We start from the raw sequence: 24,512 nt of genomic DNA on the forward strand, positions 1-24,512 counted from the left end.
TGGGCGGGACAGGAAGCGGGGACTCTGGCTACGATCTCCTAGGGGAGCGATGTGGAAACTAGAATGCTGCCCCTTCCCACCCTGCCCAGGGCTGCTCTGCAAATTACCTGAAGCTGGGACGTGTGTGGGAGCTTGAGGGTTAACACAGGGCAGGAAAGGTCAAGAGGAAGGGTTTGAGACTGAAGTCTCCCTTTCAAAACAGAAAAACAAAAAAAAACCACCATAAAACCAAAACCCAAAAAACTACTCTCCGTTTTATTAACGACAGAATCCAGAGAAGTGGCTTAAGAAGAAATGTCTCTCTTTAGGGAAGCTTTTTAAAAATTCCAATAGAACAATATTATATCAATAGAGGTATATGGAATGGAGAACAAAACCTCTAGCTTTTTAGCTTCTAGTATGTATTGCTGATCACTGAGTGATGCCGAATCTCCCTTTAAAAACTATAATTGATGGGATTACCATAATGCTTTTTAAAAAGTTTGCCTTTTCTCTTTTCCATGATGACTTCCCAGAAGTAAACAAAAAGACAGGGCCTCAAGAAAGCCATTCACTCTATTTCCAAACGTAACAGATTTGGTTTGGCATTTTCCAGAGCCTAGAGGATGCCAGCGCAGCAGTAACCACTCAGAAGAATTTTGAGCTGAGATATTTTTAGCTAGCAGCGGGGTTTTGGGAAAGCTGAATTATAACAACAAAAATACAGTAGTAACAGCGTCACCCCCTACATGGCCTGAGCATTCTTTCTTCAGGCAGCTTTGTTTCAAGGAAAACTGTGGAGTCTCTATTTCTCTCCAGTTATTTAAAGGGACAGTTGGGCGACCTTACACACTCACTTTGGGCCAGGTGATGAGCCACATCTCTTCTACTCTACAAGTCTCTTTCTACTTACTGTGTTGCTTGCTGGCTTGGAATCGGAATAACAAAATCCACCAGATGTAGAATCACTTTCTAGACAATCCTATAAAACAAGAGGAAAAGAGCACCGCCATTTGGGGCACGGATAGTTGGCTGAATATGCATATTAGACATGAAGGCAGACATTTATTAGCATAGATATGTGAAAATTTAATTCATCTAAACATGGTAATAAGCATAGCAATTCATTAAAGAATACATAAAGTTTACTCTTTTTGTTTTATGTGTATAATTGATGTTATGTGACACGATGCTGAGTTAGGTATTCTCAGGAATTTATCATTTTCCTACCACAGTCTTTTTTTTTTTTTTTGGCTGTGTTGGGTCTTTTTTGCCATGCACAGGCTTTCTCTAGTTGCAGCGAGCAGGGGCTACTCTGGGCTTCAGTAGTTGTGGCTCGTGGGCTCTAGAGCGCAGGCTCAGTAGCTGTGGCACACGGGCTTAGTTGCTCCGTGGCACATGGGATCTTCCCAGACCAGGGCTGTAACCCGTGTCCCCTGCACTGGCAGGCGGATTCTTAACCACTGAGCCACGAGGTAAGTCCCCCACAGTTTCATTTGGCATCAGAAGGGGGTCACCTAGAATTTAGGACCTTTAGGGGAAGTTTGGATGGGAGACTTCCCTGATAACCAGGAAGAAGTTGTGATGTAATCGAAAGAATGAATACTGGACTTAGAGTCAGAAGACAGATTTTAAGTAATGACTCCATCATTCACTTGGTATATGGTCTTGAGTAAATCTCTCCCTTAGCATTAGTTTTCCCATCTGTAAAAATGGGGTAAGAATGCCTACCTTACCTTCTTGAGATGGTTATAAGCATGAAGTGACAAAAATTAACATAAGGGTGCTCACAGTTATCCTAAAAGAATCCTGTAATTATTGCCCAAATATCTCCTTTAATCCCCTTTACACCCACTACCCACACCAAAGACAGATTCCTCCTTGCTGAAAAAAGGCTTGGTTGATGTCTACACACAGAGACACATACACAAGTACACATCATAGCAAAGGAGAGGGAGAAGGAGAGGGGAGAGAAAAGCAATGTAAGGCTTGTTGTTGACAACCTGAGGGAGAATTGTGGAGAAAGAACATCTGCATTAGCTGCAAGAGGTGATGAAAATGGATAAGGAGCATCTTTATAAGTATTACAAAGGATCGTGTAATTTGATCCCCTTTAGGGTTTTCAAGAAATGGGGGTAAAATGTTTGAGCTACTTTGAAAAAAATTTTAATTATTGCATTTGTCTCTTTAACCACAAACTCACACACAAGTTAAACCTTGAGGGTCCAGACTTAATTAGGGCACAGAAAAATCAAATGAGATAATGCACATGAAGTTTCTTTTTAAACTGTGAAGTGCTATACAAATATTGAACAATATTATTACTGTCCCTGGGACATATGTGCTTATAAAGGAGAGAGGACCTCTTCCGAGTACAATGACTTAGGGTTCTTCTACCTGCAGGCACAAGCTCTGCCAGTTCATTACTTCTATAACAAGGTATTGTCCTTGCATTTGAAAATCTAAGAATATTTTAATAATTATTAGAATCATCTGAGTTGACTGCATGTTTTCTCTGTCTTACCTACTATACTATGTGAATCCCAATGACAAAGAGACCATATGTTCTTAATCAATCATTATCTGATTATAGGGTCAATAGAATGCTAAGGGCCTGACATGATTCTTTCTCTTAAGCAAATTTTGTTTATTATTATCATTGTTATTATTGAACCAATGGAAACCAATAAAAGAGAATGTCACTGGATGGAACAGATTCATAAGTGCACTTCTAGGCATTCAGCAGAAAGGCAAATCAATGAGGGCTGGAGCTGTCTGTAAGGAGGAGGTGAAATCTCAGCTAGATCTCAAAAGATGGACAGCACCTGAATTGTTGGAAAGACGAGAGAGCACTTCGGGTAGCAAGAGCACTAGAAACAGAGGCATGACAGGGATTGAACAGGATTTCTTCCTATGAGGGAGGAGGTGTGTCTCACTCAACAGAGAATACAGGCTGGGAAAGACATTTGAGCAAGTAGAGTTCAACCTTAAATTTGGGAAGAGAAGATCAGGTGTTACATGAAGGAATTACAAAGTCATGAAAGATTTGGAAAAAAAGACAAAAGTGTAGGGTCAACCATAAAAGGGAAACCAAAGAGAAGGAGGTCAAATATTGAACCCTTGGGGCTTAACTAGTGTGGCATCTTGGTTTAGTAAGGTGTCAGAGGAAAAAAAGAGGTGCTGCCTGCTTACCCTTGGCAGTGTGGCAAGTGAAATAAGCATTTGTTGCCTGACAATGTAACTATTTATAAACCTTCATAATTAGCTTGTCACTTTTTAGGCTGAACAGCAGTCTACTATAACTTAACAGAGGACTTACATCTGACAAACTGCTCCACAAATCATCATTCTTAGCATTTCTATAGCTGAACTTCTTTAAATAGTGAATAATTCCTTTCTTGAATTTCTCCTCACTCAGAAAATCCTTGAGCATATTCAAAATACAAGCTCCCTAAAATACAAACAAAAGCAAAGAAAAAGAAGATAAAGGAAAAGGTAGTATATGTTTTTAAAGGAAACTTACATTTTACGGAACATGTGTAACGTCTGATAAATGAACAGCAAATAAAAACTGAAACAGGTAGCAATAACCTGGCACCAACAACTTAAACTGTTGATGTACTTGTCTCATTATATTTCTCCCGAAAGCAGAGCTTCCACTAGTCCACAGCATTTACTACCTTTTTATAGGAAACAGCATCAAACATTTCCTTTATGTGAGTAGAGGTTTCTGCTTGATTGGAGAGAGGATGGGATGAATTTAATGAATCTCTTTTAATTACTTCAAAACACATGTCCAGAAAATCGTCATCCTAAACAGGAGAGAAAATTTTTTTCAATTTCCATTTGACATTCTCAAAGCAATAGGAAACACGATAGGTTTTATAAGATATTCTCAGAAGTAGGTATTCAATATCTCTTACAAGATGTTTCTTTCCCCTTATATATTCCCCTTTCACCAATTCTCTATTTTGTAAAGGTATAAATTCGACATTCCCTCAGATACTGCCTGAATGTTTACCATGAGCCAATCCCTTCGATACAAAAATAAAACTAAGGTTCCCATTTAGTGAACACGTGCTGTGTGCCAGGATCTTACATCCATCATCTGCAATCCTTTCAACACCCTGCAAGGGAGATGCATTATATACATTTTACAAGTGAGAATGTATGAAGCTTTGGGATTAAACCACAGATTCAGCACATAGCAAATAAGAAGACACTGACTTTGAATCCATGTCTCTCTGTAATTGTACTGGACCAAATGTCTACCTCAAAGAGCTAATTATCCATTACTAACTACCTTGATATGTGCTGTTCAGACCCTCTTGTGCCTATTAAAAAAGACATGTTTGAAGAAATCTTTTCACATATTTTGGGGAAATTAACTAACCCTTTGGAAATTCTGGAGGAGTGTGTCCCCAGTCATGCTCTATTCAGGTTACATGCCAAGAACTCTGTACGGGATCTATAGCCATGGACATTGTCTTGTCCTATATCATTGTATACGGACAGTGATACTTTCCTCTCACCCCACATACACAGCTGTATATTTGTGCTATTTTCACTCTCTATCCACAAACTTTAGGGTGAGGGATTTATGTTGACTGTTCTCTAAAACCTCCAGTGTCTCATCCAGTTCTATCATCTGTGTTATGTGCCTCCCACCCCGTTCATATGCTGAAGCCCTGGCCCCCAGATTGTATTTGGAGATAGTGCCTTAAAAAAGAGGGGACTGAATTAAAATGAGGCCATTAAGGTGGGCCCCAATCCACTCTGACTGGTGTAAGAAGAGGAAATTTAAAAACTCAGACACCAGAGAAAAGACCATGTGAGGACACAGTGAGAAGACGGTCATCTGTAAGCCAAGGAGAGAGGCTTCAGAAGAAATCAAACCTGCCGACACCTTGATCTCAGAGTTCTAGCCTCCAGAACCGTGAGAAAATAAATTTCTGTTGCTTAAGCCACCCAGTCTGTGGAATTTTGTCATGGAAGCCCTAGAAAACTAATACAACCTGTTTATACAAAACAAAACACCATAGATTCAAAGACTCAATGCTATGTTCTCTTTGGCATTCTCTAAAAATTTTAGTAGTAAATTAATGATTCATTAGGGCATACAGTATGACATACAAAATTGACTTACAAATTGTAGCTCTGGATATGTGACGTTAACAGAGATAAGTTCCATGTATGTTGCAAAACCCTCATTGAGCCAAATATCATTCCACCATTCCATTGTAACCAGGTTGCCAAACCACTAGGAGGAAAAAACTCCATGTTATTAGAAGGTAAACAAATATAAAAAATGATTAACTATAGCAAAAAATATAATGGGTGGTAACTTCTTTCTTTTAGTAGCTGAGGCCTCTTCTCTATCTTTGCTACCCTTTTCTCTCCGCACAGCCTCCTTCTACTGATTTCCCTGCCTTCGCCTCTCTCCACGTTTTTGCTTCCTTCAATTCTCTTTCCTTGTTTTTGTTCTTTTTTTTTTTTTTTTTTTTTTTTTGCGGTACGCGGGCCTCTCACTGTTGTGGCCTCTCCCGTTGTGGAGCACAGGCTTCAGACGCGCAGGTTCAGCGGCCATGGCTCACAGGCCCAGCCGCTTTGCGGCATGTGGGATCTTCCCGGACCGGGGCACGAACCCATGTCCTCTGCATCGGCAGGCGGACTCTTAACCACTCCACCACCAGGGAAGCCCACTTCTCTTTCTTTGTGTTCATATTGTCTCCAACTCCCCAATTTCCATTATATCCTCACTATATTTCCTAGATATTAGATTTAATATTAAGGAAGAAAATGAAACATTTCGTAGGGTACATTTTGCACAATAAGTATAATCTCACCTTGTCATTGACTTACGGTGATGGTCTAAGGAAAAATATAAGCCAAAATATTTTGGGTGAAGTCACCTTTTTATATTAAGTAGCAGGTACTTAAAAGAATAAAAATTCATTTAGGACTTTCAGATTGTTACACAATATTAGTGATGACCAAATTTACTTGTTGTCCTCTGCCCCAATTTACTTCTAGGGATTAACTTGGCCACTAAGGTGAATAAAAGTCTGAGATTTTAAATATATATAAATAAAATTAAAAGGATGCAAAAAGATAATCTAAATAGAAATTTACCCTTGACCTATATTTAATCTGTAACACGTTTTAAATATTATTATTTTTATGTATTATTATATTTTATCTATTTGACCTTTGTCATATTAGTGTGTGTCCGGTTTATCTATTTTAGGATTGCAGTCTCCAGGACTGGAAGCTTAAACAATAAGATTCTAAGATTCAGAAGAGCCTTGTTACAGTTACAGAACACAAACCACTAGATCTGTAGCTTCTAGAAACAGTTCAAGCTCTATATACCTTTTCTTACAGCCCTCCTATCATATTGCAAGTGGGCTCCAATCTTCTGAGGGGGTTCTGTGAGAAGGGACAGCGGGTGTTTCCTCAGTTTGAGAAGTGATGAACACAAGAAGTACAAGCTGGTTATGGTCATTTCACCAGTCAGTAAAAGTAGTTTATTCATTCATTCAATAAATATCTATTGAGAATCTACTATGTTTCTGGCTCTATACCATATGTTAGAAATACAAAGATGTATGTAAGATAGCCACTGCCTCAATACAAATGGTGGAGGTCAACTGGTAGACATATGCATGCAATAAAGCATTATTGGCACTATGAGCTATGTCTGTACAAGGGACAGAGGAGATTCCAGAAGGAAAAAAATCAGTTTTGCTGGGAGAGTGTGTAGAATACCTGGGAAACGATTCATTCCCTTAGTCTTGCAAGTGGTCCTCAGGAATACTGGAAGTGGGGTGTGCTCTAAGCAGATCAGGTAGCAGGAGCAAAAGCACAGAGGAGTGATACAACCTCGCCTGTTCAGGTAATGGCAGGTAGTCTGGGATGGCTAAAGCTAAAGGTGTCATTCAGAGATGAGGCTGGAGAGGTGGAGGCGAGCCGGGTCCTCGGGGCCTTGTTTGCCACACTATGGATCCTTTACTCACCCAGGCACTGAGAGTCTTTGCCAGGGTTTTACACAGAGGAGTGACATGGGGCGACGTGGAGATTCATGGGGAAACAAAATAGTCAAGGTCATTGGGGCCTGCTGCTTCAGCCCTGAACACTGCGTCCCCGTAAGAGAACTTATTACAGAAAGGCCTTAAGGGAGGATGGAGCCTCAAAAGTAGAGCTCTCTGATTATTTCCCTATGAACATTGGGTAGAAAATGAGGAATACCCAGACTCAGTTAAGTGCTTTAGAGCTTCCAGAGACTAATGATCAAAACCCCTAAGATGGGCCAGAGGGGAGATGCTAAACCAGAGGAAGCTGTTCATATCTTCTCAAAATACAGGGCTGAGCATGGATCCTATGTAACTGGGTTCTTAGTCTGCTGCTTGAAAAACAAACAAACAAAAACAAACAACCCCCCCTTATTATTATTATGGTCATGATAAAGGATAAAGTTAAACATTGAAAAATAAGAGATTTTACCAGTTTCTACAATGGAATGATATTTGCCTACATGGTAAAAGAGAGTTCCCAGTGCCTCTAATGATTCACTGCAGAATGGGGAAGTTTCAGAAATGAAATAGAGTGGAAAAAGTCTCTGATATCTGTAGAGCTAGTTTAACTAGCTTTGTGTGTAATACAGTGTTGATAGATGGGCCTTGGAAATCTTATTCTGTAAGAAATGGTAGCAGTGGTGGTCATTGTCACCATCATTAATAGCTAACACTTACTGAGTACCTACTACATGACAGACATAGACACTTATCTGTAATCCTCACAACAGTTTCAAGAAGCAGGAGCTATTATGAACTTAATTTTATAGACGAGGACACTGAAGTTTAGAGAGTTAGGTAATGTGTCCAGGGTCAGCAGCCCATGAGTGCATAGACTAGAAAATACTTCATTATGGCTGAATAATCACAGATTCCAATTAAAAGGAGATTGATTTTGCCCTAGATTGGAATGCCACCGTATTAGAGGGTATAAGGGGAAATATTTTTAATAGAAATCTCTATTTGTAGGGTTTCTAATTCTGTGCTTTATGTATCTGCATGGTCTTCACTTTTCTTTACTAAAAGACATTTGGAGGCTTTGCCTTGAAGGGTTTTAGAGGATATAGTGGCCACTTCTCTTGTGATAAAATTCCTGTATGAGACCCATTGTCTAGAGATTGAATATTCTTCTACTTGACATATTATGTTTGGCTTGATAATCCCTAAGGTCCCCTCTGGAAGTAAAATGACATGATTTTACGTTGTTTCAGGAATATTGGTGGTGCTCTGTATAATGCTCTGTTGAACCGATGCTAAGAGAATGTCATGAGTGCCAGGTACCTGGTGCGCTAGTTCATGAGCTATGACTCTGGTGACCCACAGTTTGTCAGAAGTAGAAGAGGTCTTGGGATCAAAGAGCAGTGACGTCTCTCTATATGTGACAAGGCCCCAATTTTCCATGGCTCCACTTTCAAAGTCAGGAATGGCAACTAGATCTAAGAAATAAGAACAACCACACTTGATCATTATGGCTTCCACACCAGAAGTGGGATTTGCTTCCTCCTCAGATATGTTATGATCCAGTCAGTATACATAAGCAGATCTTCTGAAAACATCAAGAGTGTCTTAACATTGATATGGTGTCTTGTAGTTGCTGAAAATAATCAGTATCTATTATCAAGCAGAATAAAGTCTATCAGTAAAGTTTGGGTTGTAGGTGAAGTAACCTATTGACATTTAACCACTTTTTCCTAAAACTAAACTATGAAAATACCTTGAGTGCATTACTGCTGAGAAAAAAATTCATTTTAAAACTCTCCTATTTTATTTTATATTAGTACTACAGAAAAACTTGGAAAATATGAGGTATCAAATCATTTCTAATATGTCTGGAATTCAGCAAAACATATAATGAGCTCATTTCTACAAAAAAGATAAAAAGTGGATTTTAATTTCAGGGGAACACCTTTTAGGAGCATCTCTATAGTCAATATTTCAATCAATATTTCTAGCGCATACAGCCTCTAAGTGTCCTTCTAAGGCAGTAGAGGAAAAAGGCCGTTGGCATCACTTCTTTCTGAGCTCAATTTCCTTTTCAACATTGATATTTCCTCTACTTCTTGACAAAGTCTTAGGGAAAAAAAGTGAAATTTAATCATGTTTAAGCAACTCAGACATAACATAATTTATATCATATCTGTGTATATATATATATATATATATATATATATATATATATATATATACCCTCTGCCAATGACTTCGTGTAGATTAGAAAACTTCTGGCTAATATTTAATCTTGGACTTCTTTCTGTTTATTCTGCCAGGCCATATTGGAAAAATTACTGCTTTTTGGCTGAAAAGAAAGGTAATTTTTTAAAAGTTTGAAATAAATCAAGTCACTTGGATTGCAATTACAATGTCTGGAATTAGTATTGGTTAATTCTAGTGGATAAAATCAAATATTTATAATGCAATCAAAAAGCAAACTAGCACTAGTAAAGATTAGTATTCATTAGCACTTCAAATGTGGGAATGACTCCTTTTCTAAATTGCATTGATGATTTTATATTAGTTATATTATTTCCCAAAGCCATTAGAAATGCTTATATCTGCTCAATTTTTTCCTAAGCTGCATGTTTCCTTTCAGTTAGTTTTATTTTAAATACATTCACTTCATATGATCTTCAAGGTTGCATTTTTCAAGAGCAACTTAAGATTGTTGATAGCTGTTATTTGATCTCTCCTTGATTTTTGACAGAGAACAGCAGTGGACTATGGGTAAACTGATTTAGTATATCCGTACTAAAAGGTGTATAGAACCTGCGCTATAATAATACAGTGAGACTCAGGAACTGTAGGGACAACCCCCTGGAGATGTCTTCTGATGGTCCCTTTTAACTGTCTAAAACTGTATGGAGATTGGGCAGGAAAGGGGAGGAAGGACATGACAAGGTGTGTTTTCTAAAGTCCCAAAGAAAAACAATGTTTTGTCATTGTCAGAAACTCTAAAAATTAATCTATATAAGTTATAAATTTTAAGTCATGGTTTTTATATATTCTGTAACATAAAAATCACAATTTTTAAATTTTAAGATAGAAAATTAAAACCAAGATAGCCTGTGTGTATTTTCTCATATAAAGATCTACGACTACTACATTCAAATTATCTATTTCCTCGAAATCTTTTTCTTTTTTTAAGTCTGTGCCACAGTCTTATCTTCCAGCCTCAGATACACGGTAGACAACAGATGGAGGGACAATTTTCAGCTATTTACATAAACCTTCGGCAACTTTTATAAAAGATTGCTAGTCTTGTACAAATATGGTACAGAAGAAAATATATGCTCCAGAAAATTCATCCATTTAAATCTAATATAAAATGCAGATATTTTAATATTAAACCTTATAAAAGAATAGAGAAATGAACCACAGTATTTGGGCTTCTCATAATACTTTATTTTCTACACTCTAGGACCATCTCTGAGGTACAAATTATTGCTTTCTGGGCTAACTGAACGTCTTCAGTGCTCATTTAAATCACATACTAAGAGGGACGAAATCAAAGTATGTTCTAAAAATAAAGACGATGATGTGGAATTTGAACCTACCCAGTTTTGCGAGTGGATAGTGGATATCAAAGTAATTTTCGTAAAAGTCCAGCAGCTTCAATGATGCTTCCAAAGCATAATGTGTTTGACTCCATTTGTCTGGGGCTGCATGGATGGACACCTGGGAAATGTTGGTGGGAAGAAGTGGTCTTTGAAGGACAGCTCCTTTGCACAACTCCATTCCTAACAGCCCTCACCCAAAGAAAGGCAGACTGAATTTTTCAAGAAATTATTGAGATACTGTTAAACATGTTGTCAACAGGGGATAAGATGTTCTGTAAAGTATTAAAGCAAGAATCACTCTTGAAAATTATAAACAACCCTGTATTTTCTGTTACAGTACATTCCCTAGGTGCTAATCTGTACGTTTTAAGCTATGTAAACCTATCACCTCATGAGAGCCCACTTCAGTTCATCACTATCATGTACTCTAGCACTTGAGAATAAACCTTCCAAAATTATGACCACCAACACAATTCAAATAAAACATAATTCTATGAGGTGGAAAGCCTTCATGAACTTATTCGAGCCACCCTCTGTCGTGTTTTCTTTTCTTTTGTTTTTTGATTATTGGGTTTTTAAAAAAACTAATTTATTTTTATATAGCAGGCTCTTATTAGTTATCTATTTTATGCATATTAGTATATATATGTCAATTCCAATCTCCCAGTTCATCCCACCATGTCGTGTTTTCTTTAAACTCAAAAATGCCCCAATATGTTCATTGAATCCCTGCAAACTATTAGCTATTAAGTGGAAGAAATAAAGTTAGATTCCAATCTTCTTGGGTTTCAAGTACAGTGTTGCTCTCACTTCATAATCTGCTTTCATGCTCTGAGTTAACTGAAGTTCCTCAGAAATTTTATAAGAAGGATATATTAGTGACCACAGTGGCGTACCAGGCACTGTGCTAAATGCACCATGTAAAATCTAATTTAATCCTCTCAATCACCTCATGAAATAGGTGCTATTGTCTTCATTTTACAGATGAAGCAATGGAAACACATGGAGATTAAGTAACTTACTTCAAGCCCCCCATGTAGAAAACTGTAGAGCTGGGATGTGAATCCAAGGAAGCTGACAGGACCCTGTCCTCTGAAGTAAAGTTCCATCTGACCTCTCACACATCTATATCTCTGCACATATATATATGTAGACACATTGCTGATAACATGTATCTACATATCCAAAGGTATAATATGTATGGAAATTGTAATAGCCATTTTATTGCTATTTTTCATAAGCCATTTTATTGCTATTTTTCATTATTTTATGGTTCTTTGAATATGTTTTATGTCTATAACCTGGTTCCTCCTTATTTTTCATGCCTTCACTGATAGTCGCAAAACTTTATAATTATTGGGTACTGTAAATTTTTGTAAACAATTAATGCTCTAAAAATTATGAAGACCTCCTTTCACTGAGGAAATAAACTTACAGAAACAATTGGAAACAATGTAAGTGTCCTAGAATAAGAAGCTGATTTAAAAATCCTTATGGTACCTCTATGTAGTAGAGTACAATACTATTAATTATTAATATTATAGAAATATTTAATGGCATTTAATTTTTATGGCATATATGGTGAGCTAAAACAATCATAGATTATTTTGTAAAACATATATATAGTCATATACAGTATATACTGTTACTGTATACATTCATATACTGACAGACTTATAGAAAATACTTGGAAGGCTGACACAAATATTACCAGTAATTATATCTTGGTGATGGGATTGTGGGTAACTTATTTTTTATCTATCTCTATTTTTGTAAATAAGCATGATACTTTGATAATAAGGAAAATAACCTTAAAATAAAGAAAAGCTCATTGCCTTCAGGACACTATTCTGCACTGTGTATGAAATGAGAACCCAAACTCACCTTGACCCCTGACGAGGTTGTGCCACTCACAGAGTTGAAATCACAAACTATGTAGGCTACAAGGTATGTACTCATTTTTACAGTAGTTTCAAAATGATCTTCCAAGAGGCCTCCTTCAAGTTCAATTGTCTTAACCTACAGGAAGGGAAAGAATTAGTATTTGAAAACTGGAGTATTTTACAAGAATGCCTATGACATAGGCTACGTAAGTTAGAGGAAAGCTTGATGTTCCGAAGGACGTGTGATCCCCTTATAGGAGATCAGTGGACCCTTCATAACATTCTGTGGCTTCACCTCTCTCTATTTCTTTTATCTCTAGACTTCCTCGAAGACACAATGTACTACTTTGGGATCTCAAAATGATATCTATTTTGTTGCTTGAAAGCATAAAAATATCTTAGATGCTTCTGCTTTCTTGAGATACAATAATCTCCAACACTGGCATCAATTCAAGATTTGTACTTCTAAGCAAAAATGCCAGAGAAGAGTCCCTTTCCCTTTGTTATATATAATAAATAAATCTCTGTTGCAGATAGAAATGGGAAGCAAAACTGTGCTAGATGGTTTTTTTGTTTTTTTCCTGTGCTAGATGTTTTGCATTATCTTTTAATTCTCCTATTATTTGTGTGTGAGGTAGGTGTTATTTCACAGGTGAGGAAACAGTCTCAGAAATGTTAACTGAACTGCCCAAGATCACACGGCTAGTTCCACGGCAGGATCAAGATGTGGATGTGACCGTGTGACTCTAAAGCCATTGCTCATTCTTCCACTCGCTGGGTGACAGCTTGAGTCATAGTCTTATTTTATCTTTGCTTCATTGATTCAGCAATGAAAGCAGTCAGGCCAAGGAGATCATTAGCGATTTGAGCTTCTGCCTATCTACTGAGGAAGGAAAGAGTTTTAAGGCTATAGACTGGTCAGCCGCATCCATCAAATTCACTGAGTAATTACTGAATTCTATCTTTATTTGCCCTGGATAGCTTGTCCCAGAGACGGTCTTCACCACAGTATGATGCCCCTAAATTCTGAAAGGACACAGATCCAGTCATCTGAAAATACCACTTTCTTCAAACTGAAAACAATTCTTAGACTGGCTTGTCCCTCACCCTCTCCAACCTCCTTTTAAGGCATCTGGTTTGTGGCAGTGCTAACCACGGACTGTTGAGCATGTTTTATGTGTTTGTATAAGATTGCAGTTTGCTTTGGCGAGAAAAAATAGCTTGAAGTATTATCATAAACTGCCTTGCCTACGTCAATGACAAATGTGTGTGCTATTAAATTCTACAGAATTCTATCAAAAACTCAATTCCTAAGTTTCAATAAAGCAGGAAACACTGACCAAATACTCTAGGAAAGGTGGCAGCATGCATAGGGCTGTAAGTTTTACCTCTGTTCAGCAAGTTAATTTTGTCCAACAATAATCTTTTTTAGGGGTCTGATTCAACCAGAGTTCTGTGGGTACATACTCCTAGCAGATGAGAGGGTTATGGTAGGAGCTAGGGAGGGGACGTGATGACTGTGGTCCTCTGACCAAACTCAGCAGCAAGACCCTTTTGTCAAGTGTGTAGATGGGTGAGGGGAGGAAGGGGAAAGGTTGTGGGACTGTGGGGAAACGAGTCTGTGACACTGGACAGCTGGTGGCAGAGACAGGAGACAGGTGGGCATTCCCTCTGACTTCTCCCCTCCCCCCCAGATGAAGACGTAGCCCACGGAGGCTGAGTTTTGTTCAGGAGCCTGGAGTGACCCATGTTGATCAACATTGCCTTAAATGGAAGTATTTGGGCTGTTAGTGTAAGTCCTTCCAGGATGGTGATGTAAGCTCTAAGTATAAAACACTTGTTGCTAGAGAAGGATTTAGCTGTCTTCTTAATTTTGGCAGGATTCTACTTGCATAGCAAGTGTCACCAGCAGGTGTGTGTTCCCTTAAGGAATGAAGGGGACAAAGACATGCCCAGAATATATGCTGCCTCTACTAGTGCTTGGCTGACCACCTCACTTCCTAGTGTTCTTAACTTGTATTCCTACATTCTTAACTAAACAAATTGAGAACTTAGTATGTGTCGCTTCTTCTCACCAGTCCATAACCCATCTTAAGCGCCGCAGCTATTATCCAAAGAGTATGATTGTAGCATTACTTCTGTTCTCCTTTTTTTGGATCACCATGAAAGTCTGGATTGGGCGTGCCAACGAGAAGCAGAAACTAAAGCCAATATTTGCTGAAAAAGGCATGATCCAGAGAACTGGCCCAGTCAACTGAGGCAATGCAAAGTTCAAGGATTATATGAAATATTTTCAAAGTTTTCACTTACTTTTCCTAAATATGAGAAGTTACTGAAGGTTTCTAAAGATAGAAAACTGAGATTCTAATATAACTGACAATTGATGTTTGCATCACATTTTAATTAAAAGGCATTACTAACTGTATTTTTACTTTATCCTCCATGATTACTCATGTGAAAAATTCTGTTAATAAAAAGCTGCCAGGAAAGGGACTGAACTACTCTCAAATGAACATCTGGTTCATAGAAAGAAGACTTGGAGCTAAGTAGCAAATCCTTTTTACCTGAACGTGAGGAGGCAGATTAAATTGCTGTCTGTATGATCGTGGAAAAACTGTGGGATATATGTCATGTGGAGTGTGTCGCTTTTCCCCTTGATCTGCTCTGCAAGTATTTCAAAGCAAACACTCTTCTAGCATTAAACAGAAATCTGGGGGAAATTCAGCTTCTAGCTTATGGACTCATTTCCCCCGTTCATCCACAGAGGACAGTCACTGTGGAGGGCAGAGAGGAAACTAGGGTGGAGTCACTGGCTGGGTTATGATGACCTGGATGCTTTCTGAGTTCATCCTGCTGAAGCACTGTCCGGAGAGCCTCTATTTTTATCCTACTTTCTAAGTAGCAATGGGGAAATATTTTACATTTCGTTCAACAGCTCAAAAGGCAAGCATATCATTAGTGAGGAAACATCAGATGAGGCTCAGTGTCTACTGTGTCATTCAGAGTCTCTGCATTTTGAGTATAAACATGACTCAAATAAAAGTGTTCAGAGGTCTCTCAATTAAAAAAGTTTATAACTGTGAGATATAATTTTCATAACTAATTTTAAGCACTACTCGTGGAACTTAAAAAAAAAATTTCGACATTATATCACAGACTACTAGATCAGAATCTCCAGGATGGGGCCCAGGCAAGCTTCTCTAGATCCTTACCACTCCACATGTGGTCTCTGGACCAGCAGCAGTGGTATCACCTGGGAGCTTGTTAGAAAGTCAGAATTTTGAGCTTCACCTCAAGAACGACTGAATCAGAATCTGAATTTTAACAAGATCCTCAGACAACTCATCTGAAAATTAAAGTTTGAGAAGTGCTATTCTGGGCAATTCTGAATTTCATCACTAGCCAAGTAACACTGATTTAAAAGAACTCTGCTTCCATATAAACACAAGTAAAATAGAAATCACTTTATGTAAAAAATAAAGCTTCCTGTGAAACAATGCCCAAACAGAATGATGTTAAAATCTAGATGGATTGGGGTAATGTAATATGTAGAAGGATCAAAAACAAATTAATGGCATAAGTCCTAAAAACAAACAAAATATTAAAACACAACAAAACAAAGACCAAAGTTCATTTTGAGAACAATTCCCCAAAGTTCCTAAAATTGGCAAATACCTTTGGCATGTTGGATAGGGCAACGTGTCTGCTCTCTCTTCTTATCTTGATTGAAAAGTTGGCTTTGAACAGTGGTTCATCAAAGCAAGGGAAAGCCATTCGTGCCTGGGTTGGCTCAAAATCCGTTACTGCAATTGTTCTGTGAAAAGAAGTACATTCTAGAAAGAATACACAAGTGAAGTCAAAAAAAAAAAATGAATTTGTACCTTCAGAACACAGCTTATCAAACCTGGAGGTGATACGTTTGATTTCTCAAACTATAACCTTAGAGAATCCAGAATCTATTTTTGAAGAAATGAGGGTAAAATTTTGTTTAGTAGCTGCCAATCATGAATAATGCATGGTGCTGGGCACTCTATTTACATGATCACCTTCATACTCGCAGAGAAGGATATTGAGGCTCAGAGAATTTGAGCGACCTTACCAGGACCCTTAGCTAGTAAATTTGCTGAGCTAGTCATGCCCAATTTGACTTCAAAACTGACTAAGAAATTAGTAGTTTAGTGTCATCACTAAACCTGAGTGGGCCTCAGTCAGACATATGAATACCTGTGAGATGAGTGATGCCTTAGGTTGTGTTCCCAGGAAGCAGATCCGACCTGTTATAAGAACAGGCTGCCAAGAGAAACAGGTAGGGCTTCCCTGGTGGCGCAGTGGTTGAGAGTCCGCCTGCCGATGCAGGGGACGCGGGTCATGCCCCGGTCCGGGAAGATCCCACATGCCGCGGAGCGGCTGGGCCCGTGAGCCATGGCCGCTGAGCCTGCGCGTCCGGAGCCTGTGCTCCGCAACGGGAGAGGCTACAACAGTGAGAGGCCCGCGTACCGCAAAAAAAAGAGAAACAGGTAAAGGAGGGAGGCAAGCGGGACAGGGAAGAGGAAGAAGTCAGGCCCGGTGCCAGCTTCAGCTTCATCCCTGCGGAGCTCTGGAGTGGAAACCACACCTTCAAGTTTTCCCCTACTGGAGGCAAGGAGCTGGGCTTTCATATTCTGTATCGTCATTGGCTAAGGGTCTTCCTGCGGGACCCAAGCTTCCCCCCCAGACACATCTAGCTCTCTCTACTTGCCGGCAAAGCAGGTCCAGCCTTCAGACTATAACAGGTAGATAGATACTCTGACAAATCTCTATACCCCATCACCTTGATAATGCTTGAAATGATATAATTACAGATTTATTATTTGGGCTTTAAAGCTTTAATTAAGCAGCAACTCTGGACAGCATATTTTGATTGAAGAAGGAGAGCAGAATAGAAAAGCTCAAGGGACAGATAAAGGCTGAGAAGGGCCAGGAGGAGGGAAAAGAGGGCCTGTCACGATAATATTGCCTCCGTCTACTGTATTTCTATAATACAGGCTGGAAAAGTGAGACTGGGAGCTAAATGATTTGTTTGGGGCCTCGGTATTACTTGGATTCAGTAACAGGTCCTACAGGAGTAAAGGAATCCCAAGTACCTGGAATAATTTTTACTAATGTGAAATTTTGATTATAGTTAAGTCTTAGAATGGAAAAGCCCAAACTTTAAGATCTTTTTTGCTATTTACAAAATTTTACTGCTGCATGCAAAGTAGTGACTTCCTGCTTCTCAAAGAATTATTGTTGACTGAATTATTTTTGTATTTTAAGTTAAGTTGTGTATGTATGCATGTGGGTGTGTATTGTGTGTGTGTGTGTGTATGAAAAAAAGAGAGAGAGGTAATAAAATGCCGTTGACACTGTCCTACAAATTATCCTACGTGCTAAGACCTACTAGGTGACTGAGTATGAAGAGAGCTGACTAATTAATCATAAGAAGAGTCAGAAATAGTCTGCAGTTAATTATGGGAGGCATGTTACTTTCCAAGCTTCTACTCTAAAAAAATCCCCCCTCTGGTCTCCCTCATCTCCCCAGATTATATCCTTAAAATATTTCTTTTAGGTGGAGGTTTTGTCACTTGAAAAAAGTAAAATAAACCATCACTGGTCACATGGTACCTCAGTGAGAAGTTGATGTTTCCTATCCAATACTGTGCTGGACCTGAGAATAGGCCTCTGAGAATTGAGGCTGCAACGAGGGGAAGCGTCCCCAGGGGAAGGGGAGGTGGGCCTGGGAAGGGCTGTCCTCAGTAGACTGCTGGGGGCTGTGGGGTGGGCATGTGAGCTGCAGAGGGCAGTGAGCACCTGAAGTGGGGAAGGGGAGGTAGGCAGCAGACACTGCGGGGCTAAAGTCGCCTACCAATATCCACTCTCCTTCTTCAGTTCCAGTAGAATCCTGATTTTGTTCAGGAAGGCAATGTGTCTGATGAAAAAATCACTTCTCTAGATTCTCTTGCAACTTGGTGGGCACATGACTCGTTCTGGCTTAGTTGAAGTCATTGGGTGAGAAATCGTGGTAAAAGGAGTCAGACTCAGCTGGAATGTTTCTTTTTGCATTTTCCTCTCCCCCATCTCCCCCTTTTCCTGCCTGGAATGTGGACTTGATGCCTAGAAGTGCAGAAATCATTTTGTATTAGGAGGAAAGTCATATGCCAAGGATGGCTGAGTAGAAGGATACGAGGAGCCTGGGTCCTGGATAATATTGGTAAACACTGTAGCATACCTGGGATGCCCTACTTCTGGATTTCTTGCTGCATGAGAAAAACAAGTGTGTGGCAAAGCCATTGTATTGGGGGTTTCTCAAACCGGCAATTGAATGTAGCTGATAAAATGTAGGAGAGCACTGAAACCAGACTCCTCTCCCCTCTGAGATGGACCCTGGCCCTGGACAACCAAATCATCCCCTCTATGAAGCATCCTTGGTTCCTCTCTTTCTCTTGCCTTACAGAGTCAATGTCAGCAAATTCTGTCTGTTTTACACTTGAAAACAAATGCCAAGTTCAATCACTTCACTCCATAAGCTGCACCACTAGCCTGGCCCAAGCCAACATCCTTTCTGGCCTGAACAATTGCAATGACCTCCTGAAAGAATAATCTGCTTCTACTTTTTCCTCTCTATAATGTACCATCAACATATACTTGATCTTTATAAGGTGTACATCACATCAGAACTTTCCAATGAATTCCCATGGCCCCTGAGTAAAAGCCTAAAACAAGAGGCTCTAAGTCTCTCTCTACATGATCTGACCCCTCTCTACTCTACTTCTCTCCCTCTCTCATTGTCCTTCGTCTCTCAATCACTCCCGCCTTACAGACTTTGCACTTGCTGATGCCTTTGCTGGGAACACTGTGCCCTTAGATGTCCTCATGAAAGTTCAGGTCTCAGTTTAAATGCACTTCCGCCTCACCAAGAACTTTCCTGACCACTCAGCTAAATTATTCCCAATCCCTAGTCTATCTCTCACTACTATACATTCAGTACCTAGAACGGTGCCTGGCACATAGCATGGGCTCAATAAACATGAGCTGATCAAATAGACCATATTTCTCAGTTCTCCAAACTGACTTGTTTCTGTCTTCTGGATTTGAGTCATGCTGTTTCCTGGGCAATGTACATGCTTTCATTTTCTCTCTCCCAACCCAAATCTTACGTACATTTCCTTTTGGTCTCAGATCAAGTCTAACATCCTTTGAGAAGCCTCTCCGCATTTCAGCTCTCTCTGCACTGACCATCCTTTCCCCTAGGAGATAAACATGTCAGTCTTGTCATAGTCATATATTCGCCTTTCCTCCTGGTTATTCTCTCTCTAGCCACTTATGCCTCTGCATCCTGTGTTCCCATCTTTATTGTGATTTCCTTTAGGAATGGCAGAGCTTCTCTTTCTGAGTTTCCCCATAGTTTTTCGGGCTTTTCATAAATGACTACTGAAGCGTGCTCCTGGCAAAGAGACATAACCCATAAGGAAAGTATCACAAAAGACTACAAACAACTGGAGCTACATCTTACCTTGTTTCACCACCAAGAGTTCTGTATGTGCTTTTATAAAAGCCTTCAAAACCATCAGCTAGCTTGGCCTGGAAGTCAATAGCCACAGAATATCTCAGGTCAGCCATAAGTTTCTCTGGAATCAGCAGTGCAATTTGTTCATGAGCAGGATAACTCAAAACAGTTAGCTTTCTCCCTGGTTTCCTGTATCTCAAATCTTCCTCTGACTGAAGAGTAACATTCATGATTTCAAGATCTTTGCTGTGCAAGATGATGAATTGGGTGGCATCTCGAACCAAGACTTCGATCTTCTCAGATGCAACAAAGTCCAGGGAGGTGAGATTTGGGTGGACAAAAAGGTCATAGTGGAGGGGAATGACCATGGTGGGGAGCCTTAGCTCATGCCAAGGAAATATTTCCCCATTGATGGCTACTGGGAAAGCCCCACGGTCCTTATTGAACTGATCAATAGATGAACTTGTGAACTGAGAACAAATACATATTTGGATGACTGCTGAGCAGTAAAATCCTATGTAAATATTAAATATTAGTTTTCTGCGTGAATTAGCCATTATAGCAGAAGGGAATACTAAATCTATTCTCTAGAAGACAAGTTAATATCCAGGCTAAATCTCACAGTTCTCCATAGCACCGTGTTGGCTCCAGTTATGTCACTCAGGATCTGAACAGTATGTTTCAATAAATGGACTTAACCTGGAAAGAAAGAAAAAAAAAAAACATTTATAGCATGAAGAAAAAGATTTCAATTTATAAATATAACCTGAAAAATAGATGGGCATATGTGAATTGTACCAAACATCTACAAAATAAAGTAGAAATTATCATCTGGGTATTATAAATAAAAGTTTTTTAGAGCTCAATTGAAGGGACTCTGCCTTAAAATTACATCTATGGAATCCCCTCTGCATTCTGTGCAATGGGCAGAAGGTAGGTGTGTAAATTCATTGCATTTTGAGCATTTTTAACATTTGGTTAGATCATTTTAAGAGTGTGTCTGGATACCTGAACATAAACTGCACAGGTGTCTCTATTTTGTCTTAATAAGTCATGAAGAATGCTCAATCTTCTTTGGATACCAGATATTACTATTATCAATGGCTTTGAACTTCACCTCTTTCAATAAATAACAGCTGAATGGCCCAATTCTATGGTTGCTGGTATAAAGGATGCTGGTCAAGCTAAGTGTTTACCCTCAGTTTATTTCCAATATATCAAAAGCCATGGAAATAAAATTTCATTTATAATATTCAAACAGAGTATTTTTAAAAGTTGCTTTGGTCTTCCTCATCTCAGGCTACCTTTGAAAACACAAATCGAACTGAACTCACACTGCCTCTGTAAATAAAACTAAGACAATCTCTTCTCGTTAGAAGGCTAACACTACAAAACATAAAATAAGGACAAACAATATATGTGGTTAATTTAGGTATTCAGTTCTGACACCCACCCTGTCACCTGCCTCTATTTACCTTCTCCCTGCTTCAACTTAAACCCATGAATGGTTTCCTTTCCTTTTCTTTTTTATCATTAACACATTCTTTTGAATTAATTGTCTAAACAGTTACTTCAATTTTCCAATTTGCAATATTAATGCAGATCAACAAATATTATTAAAGAAACAAAGAAAAAGAAGAAAATAATGGTTAAATAACAACACTCCTCCCCTCTTTTTAGACAAGCATTAAATTATTGCTACCAAATCCCAATGTTCCAAGGGCCTCTGATATATCAAACCATAATTGGTCTATTAGCTTGAATTTCTGATGGTTTGAAAAATGAAATTATTTATTTGTTAGGTCCTGGGCTTGGGAATCAGAGTGCCTGTGTCCCAACTCTAGCTCCATGGTACTTAACCTGAATGATCTTGGGCAAATTTTCTGATTTTTTTGAGCATCAGTTTCCTCGCCTATAAGATAGGGTAATGGTTGACACTAACATTGAGAGGATTAAGTGTAATAATTCATGTGAAGAATATGGCACAGCACAGCAGCTAGCATGTAATGAATGTTAAACATTAAATTTTTATTGTGGTTACTATAACTCACATTCTCTGGCCTAAATTATGGTGCTTTGCCCCCATGTGTAGCAGACATACCCAAAGGAAGTTATATATTTTTGGTAAAAGAGGAGAAAAAGGCCTTGATATTTACTCATGTAGTCTTTAACTTTAGAACTGATAAGAACTTTAAAGGCCAGCTAGTACAAGTCCTTCGTGTCCAGATAAAGAAACCGAGGGTGAGTGACTCTCCCAAAATCACATAGGAAGTTTGAAGGAGAATCGAGACTAAAATACAGTTCTTTGACCCTTTGTCTAATGGGTTTTCCATTATACTGTGCTTTAGTGTTTTGAACAAAACATCTGGACATGGAAGATACAAGAACTGCAACAAACATTTGGGAAAAGCTAAGAGAATCTCCAAAAGAGAGTGAGTCAGTTAAACAGATTCTTAAATAAAATCCTATCCTTAACTGCACTGCACGAACTTTCCAATACAGTAGTGCCAGATTCACCCACCTTCCCCAGATCCCCACCTTAGGCTGCAAGAGCTCCTCAAGACAGAAGTTTTATACCTTCAGTTCAGGTCATTATTCTCACTGAAAAAATAACGATTTTAAGACAAAGTCAAGAGAAATGTTGATGTGTTACCTTAATCCAGGCTGTTGCAGATTTGAATGGAGGGGAATTTCTTTTTGCTTTCACTTTCTATTAGAGTAAGATTCAGAACTTTGCATAACTGAAATTAACAAGGAGCTTCAGAGTAAAAGTCACCATGGCAAGGCCAGGTGGGACTCCAGCAATCCCAGTGACTGCCGCTCTTGCTGTTTTATCCTCCCCACCCCCATGTCCCCAGGTGAAGCCTTCAGAAACTAGTTTTTTTGTTTTGTTTTGTTTTTTAATGCTGAGTGATTTTAAGACACGATCTTGAATTCCTCACTGTGCTGTGTCCATATTACTGTGAAATATGACCTCTGTCCAACCACCTGGGAAAGGTAACTCCCAGCCAGCTTCTATGACCTTTAACAGAGATGATATATATACTCCTTTCCTATGTCTATAACCTCCTGCCTCCTGGGCATAAAGGAGCTCTCGCCCACCTTTATGTCTCTCCATCTTTCTTGGGCCTTCTTTTCCTCACCATCCTGGATATGGGCCTTCCACAAAGATAAAACCTCTGTTCTCTGCTCTTTTCCCACTTTACTGTTTCCCTCGGAGAATATGTTCAAGTGCAGAGATTTCTTATTTCCCCTCACCCATCCCACATTTCCTTCTCCTGATCTCTCCTTCCAGGTTTCTTCTGCTGCAGTTCCAACAGGCTGATGGACTGTCTTCATGTGGATGTTCTGCTAACAACACAAGCAATGTCTTCGTCCCCAGATCAGAGCCTTTTGTTTTAACTTCATCTGCTTCAAGCCTTCCTCCATTGCCTGTGATTCGTCCTTTTTAATCTTTTTATCCAGCTTAAAAAATTTTTTTTCCCACAGTCATTAAAACAGTCCAGGTCCTCATTACTCCTCACATCAGCCTTCAAACAAGTTTTGCTGCTTCTCAAGATGTGTCCTTGCAGTCCTCTTGTACGATGCCCTCCAGCAGATTATTTCAGCCACTGCTTGATCATGCCACCCCCTGCTCCATATATCTTTCCATGGTTTCCCCCCGTTTAGACAGAGAGGCAGTTCCCCGTGTGGAGACTGTGCGAGGCCCACTGACAGCCTAAAGTCCACATGACCTCTTTCAAGTCCCGTGTGATGTTTTCGTTTAGATCCTAGTGCAATAAAGGGCCACGCTGGCACACAAGTGTTGTTCTTGAGTGAAGTATAACGAGCTTTGTTCCTATCGTCTTTAGGCCTCCTTCACACACTGGTTTTCATGCCTTGTTGTGCTGTGCATCTCTGTTTGCAACCTGGGTTTGGTTCCACATTCAGTAGCTGCCGTGATTAGATCCTAGTTAGCTCTTGATCCTCAATTTCTTTTCCCTTGTTATATTTTATCATTTCAACCTGGAGGAAAAACTTAATAAAGTAGAAGGAGCAAAACCAAGGAGGTAGCCTATACCTAGGGCCAGAGGCACAGACCTGTATAGAGTCCCTCGGAGTGGCATTTCCTATAGTTAAAGGGGTACAATGGGTGGGATGGGTGGAAACAGGTGACTGGGGAAAAGGGGACAAAAAAGAGGAGGCACCATGGGCCAATTCTTGGAAATCAAATTCTGCAGCGGAGGAGGGGGGAGGGGTGAAGGAGATATAGGAAGCTGGGGGTAGTTCTGTGACACTGTCACAAGCCCCAGCCCAGTTGTGTGTGTCTGTGTGTGCTCAGAACTCTCCCCCACCCATGAGAACAGAAGTGATGGCAGAGAATGAAAAAAGAGGGTCATCAGACTGAGCTACTGAGTCCCAGAAGAGGAAGCTGAGTAGGGTTTAGGTGACTTCATAGTTTACTGTTTAAAACTATCTCTCTCCAAAAGGGGTTTCTAACCTTTTTATTTCCTGCTAA

At 39.4% G+C, this 24,512-nt stretch overlaps 1 protein-coding gene across 1 annotated transcript in view; it reads right to left on the reverse strand.

Annotated features, from left to right (window-relative positions):
- ERAP2 (endoplasmic reticulum aminopeptidase 2) overlaps nucleotides 1-22,757 on the reverse strand; it is a 39,671-nt gene extending 16,914 nt beyond the window's left edge. Inside the window, exons 1-10 of the mRNA XM_032628898.1 lie at nucleotides 22,668-22,757; nucleotides 20,021-20,713; nucleotides 16,165-16,303; nucleotides 12,491-12,625; nucleotides 10,604-10,724; nucleotides 8,334-8,488; nucleotides 5,126-5,239; nucleotides 3,660-3,791; nucleotides 3,299-3,430; nucleotides 893-961 (exon numbers count right to left, since the gene is read on the reverse strand). Coding sequence (XP_032484789.1) covers nucleotides 893-961; nucleotides 3,299-3,430; nucleotides 3,660-3,791; nucleotides 5,126-5,239; nucleotides 8,334-8,488; nucleotides 10,604-10,724; nucleotides 12,491-12,625; nucleotides 16,165-16,303; nucleotides 20,021-20,571 — 1,548 coding nt within the window. The 5' untranslated portion in view covers nucleotides 20,572-20,713; nucleotides 22,668-22,757. The remainder of the gene's footprint in view (nucleotides 1-892; nucleotides 962-3,298; nucleotides 3,431-3,659; nucleotides 3,792-5,125; nucleotides 5,240-8,333; nucleotides 8,489-10,603; nucleotides 10,725-12,490; nucleotides 12,626-16,164; nucleotides 16,304-20,020; nucleotides 20,714-22,667) is intronic.
- Between the last annotated feature and the right edge of the window lie 1,755 nt (nucleotides 22,758-24,512).

Source organism: Phocoena sinus, chromosome 3 (assembly GCF_008692025.1).
Source record: "Phocoena sinus isolate mPhoSin1 chromosome 3, mPhoSin1.pri, whole genome shotgun sequence".
Classification (NCBI taxonomy): domain Eukaryota; kingdom Metazoa; phylum Chordata; class Mammalia; order Artiodactyla; family Phocoenidae; genus Phocoena; species Phocoena sinus.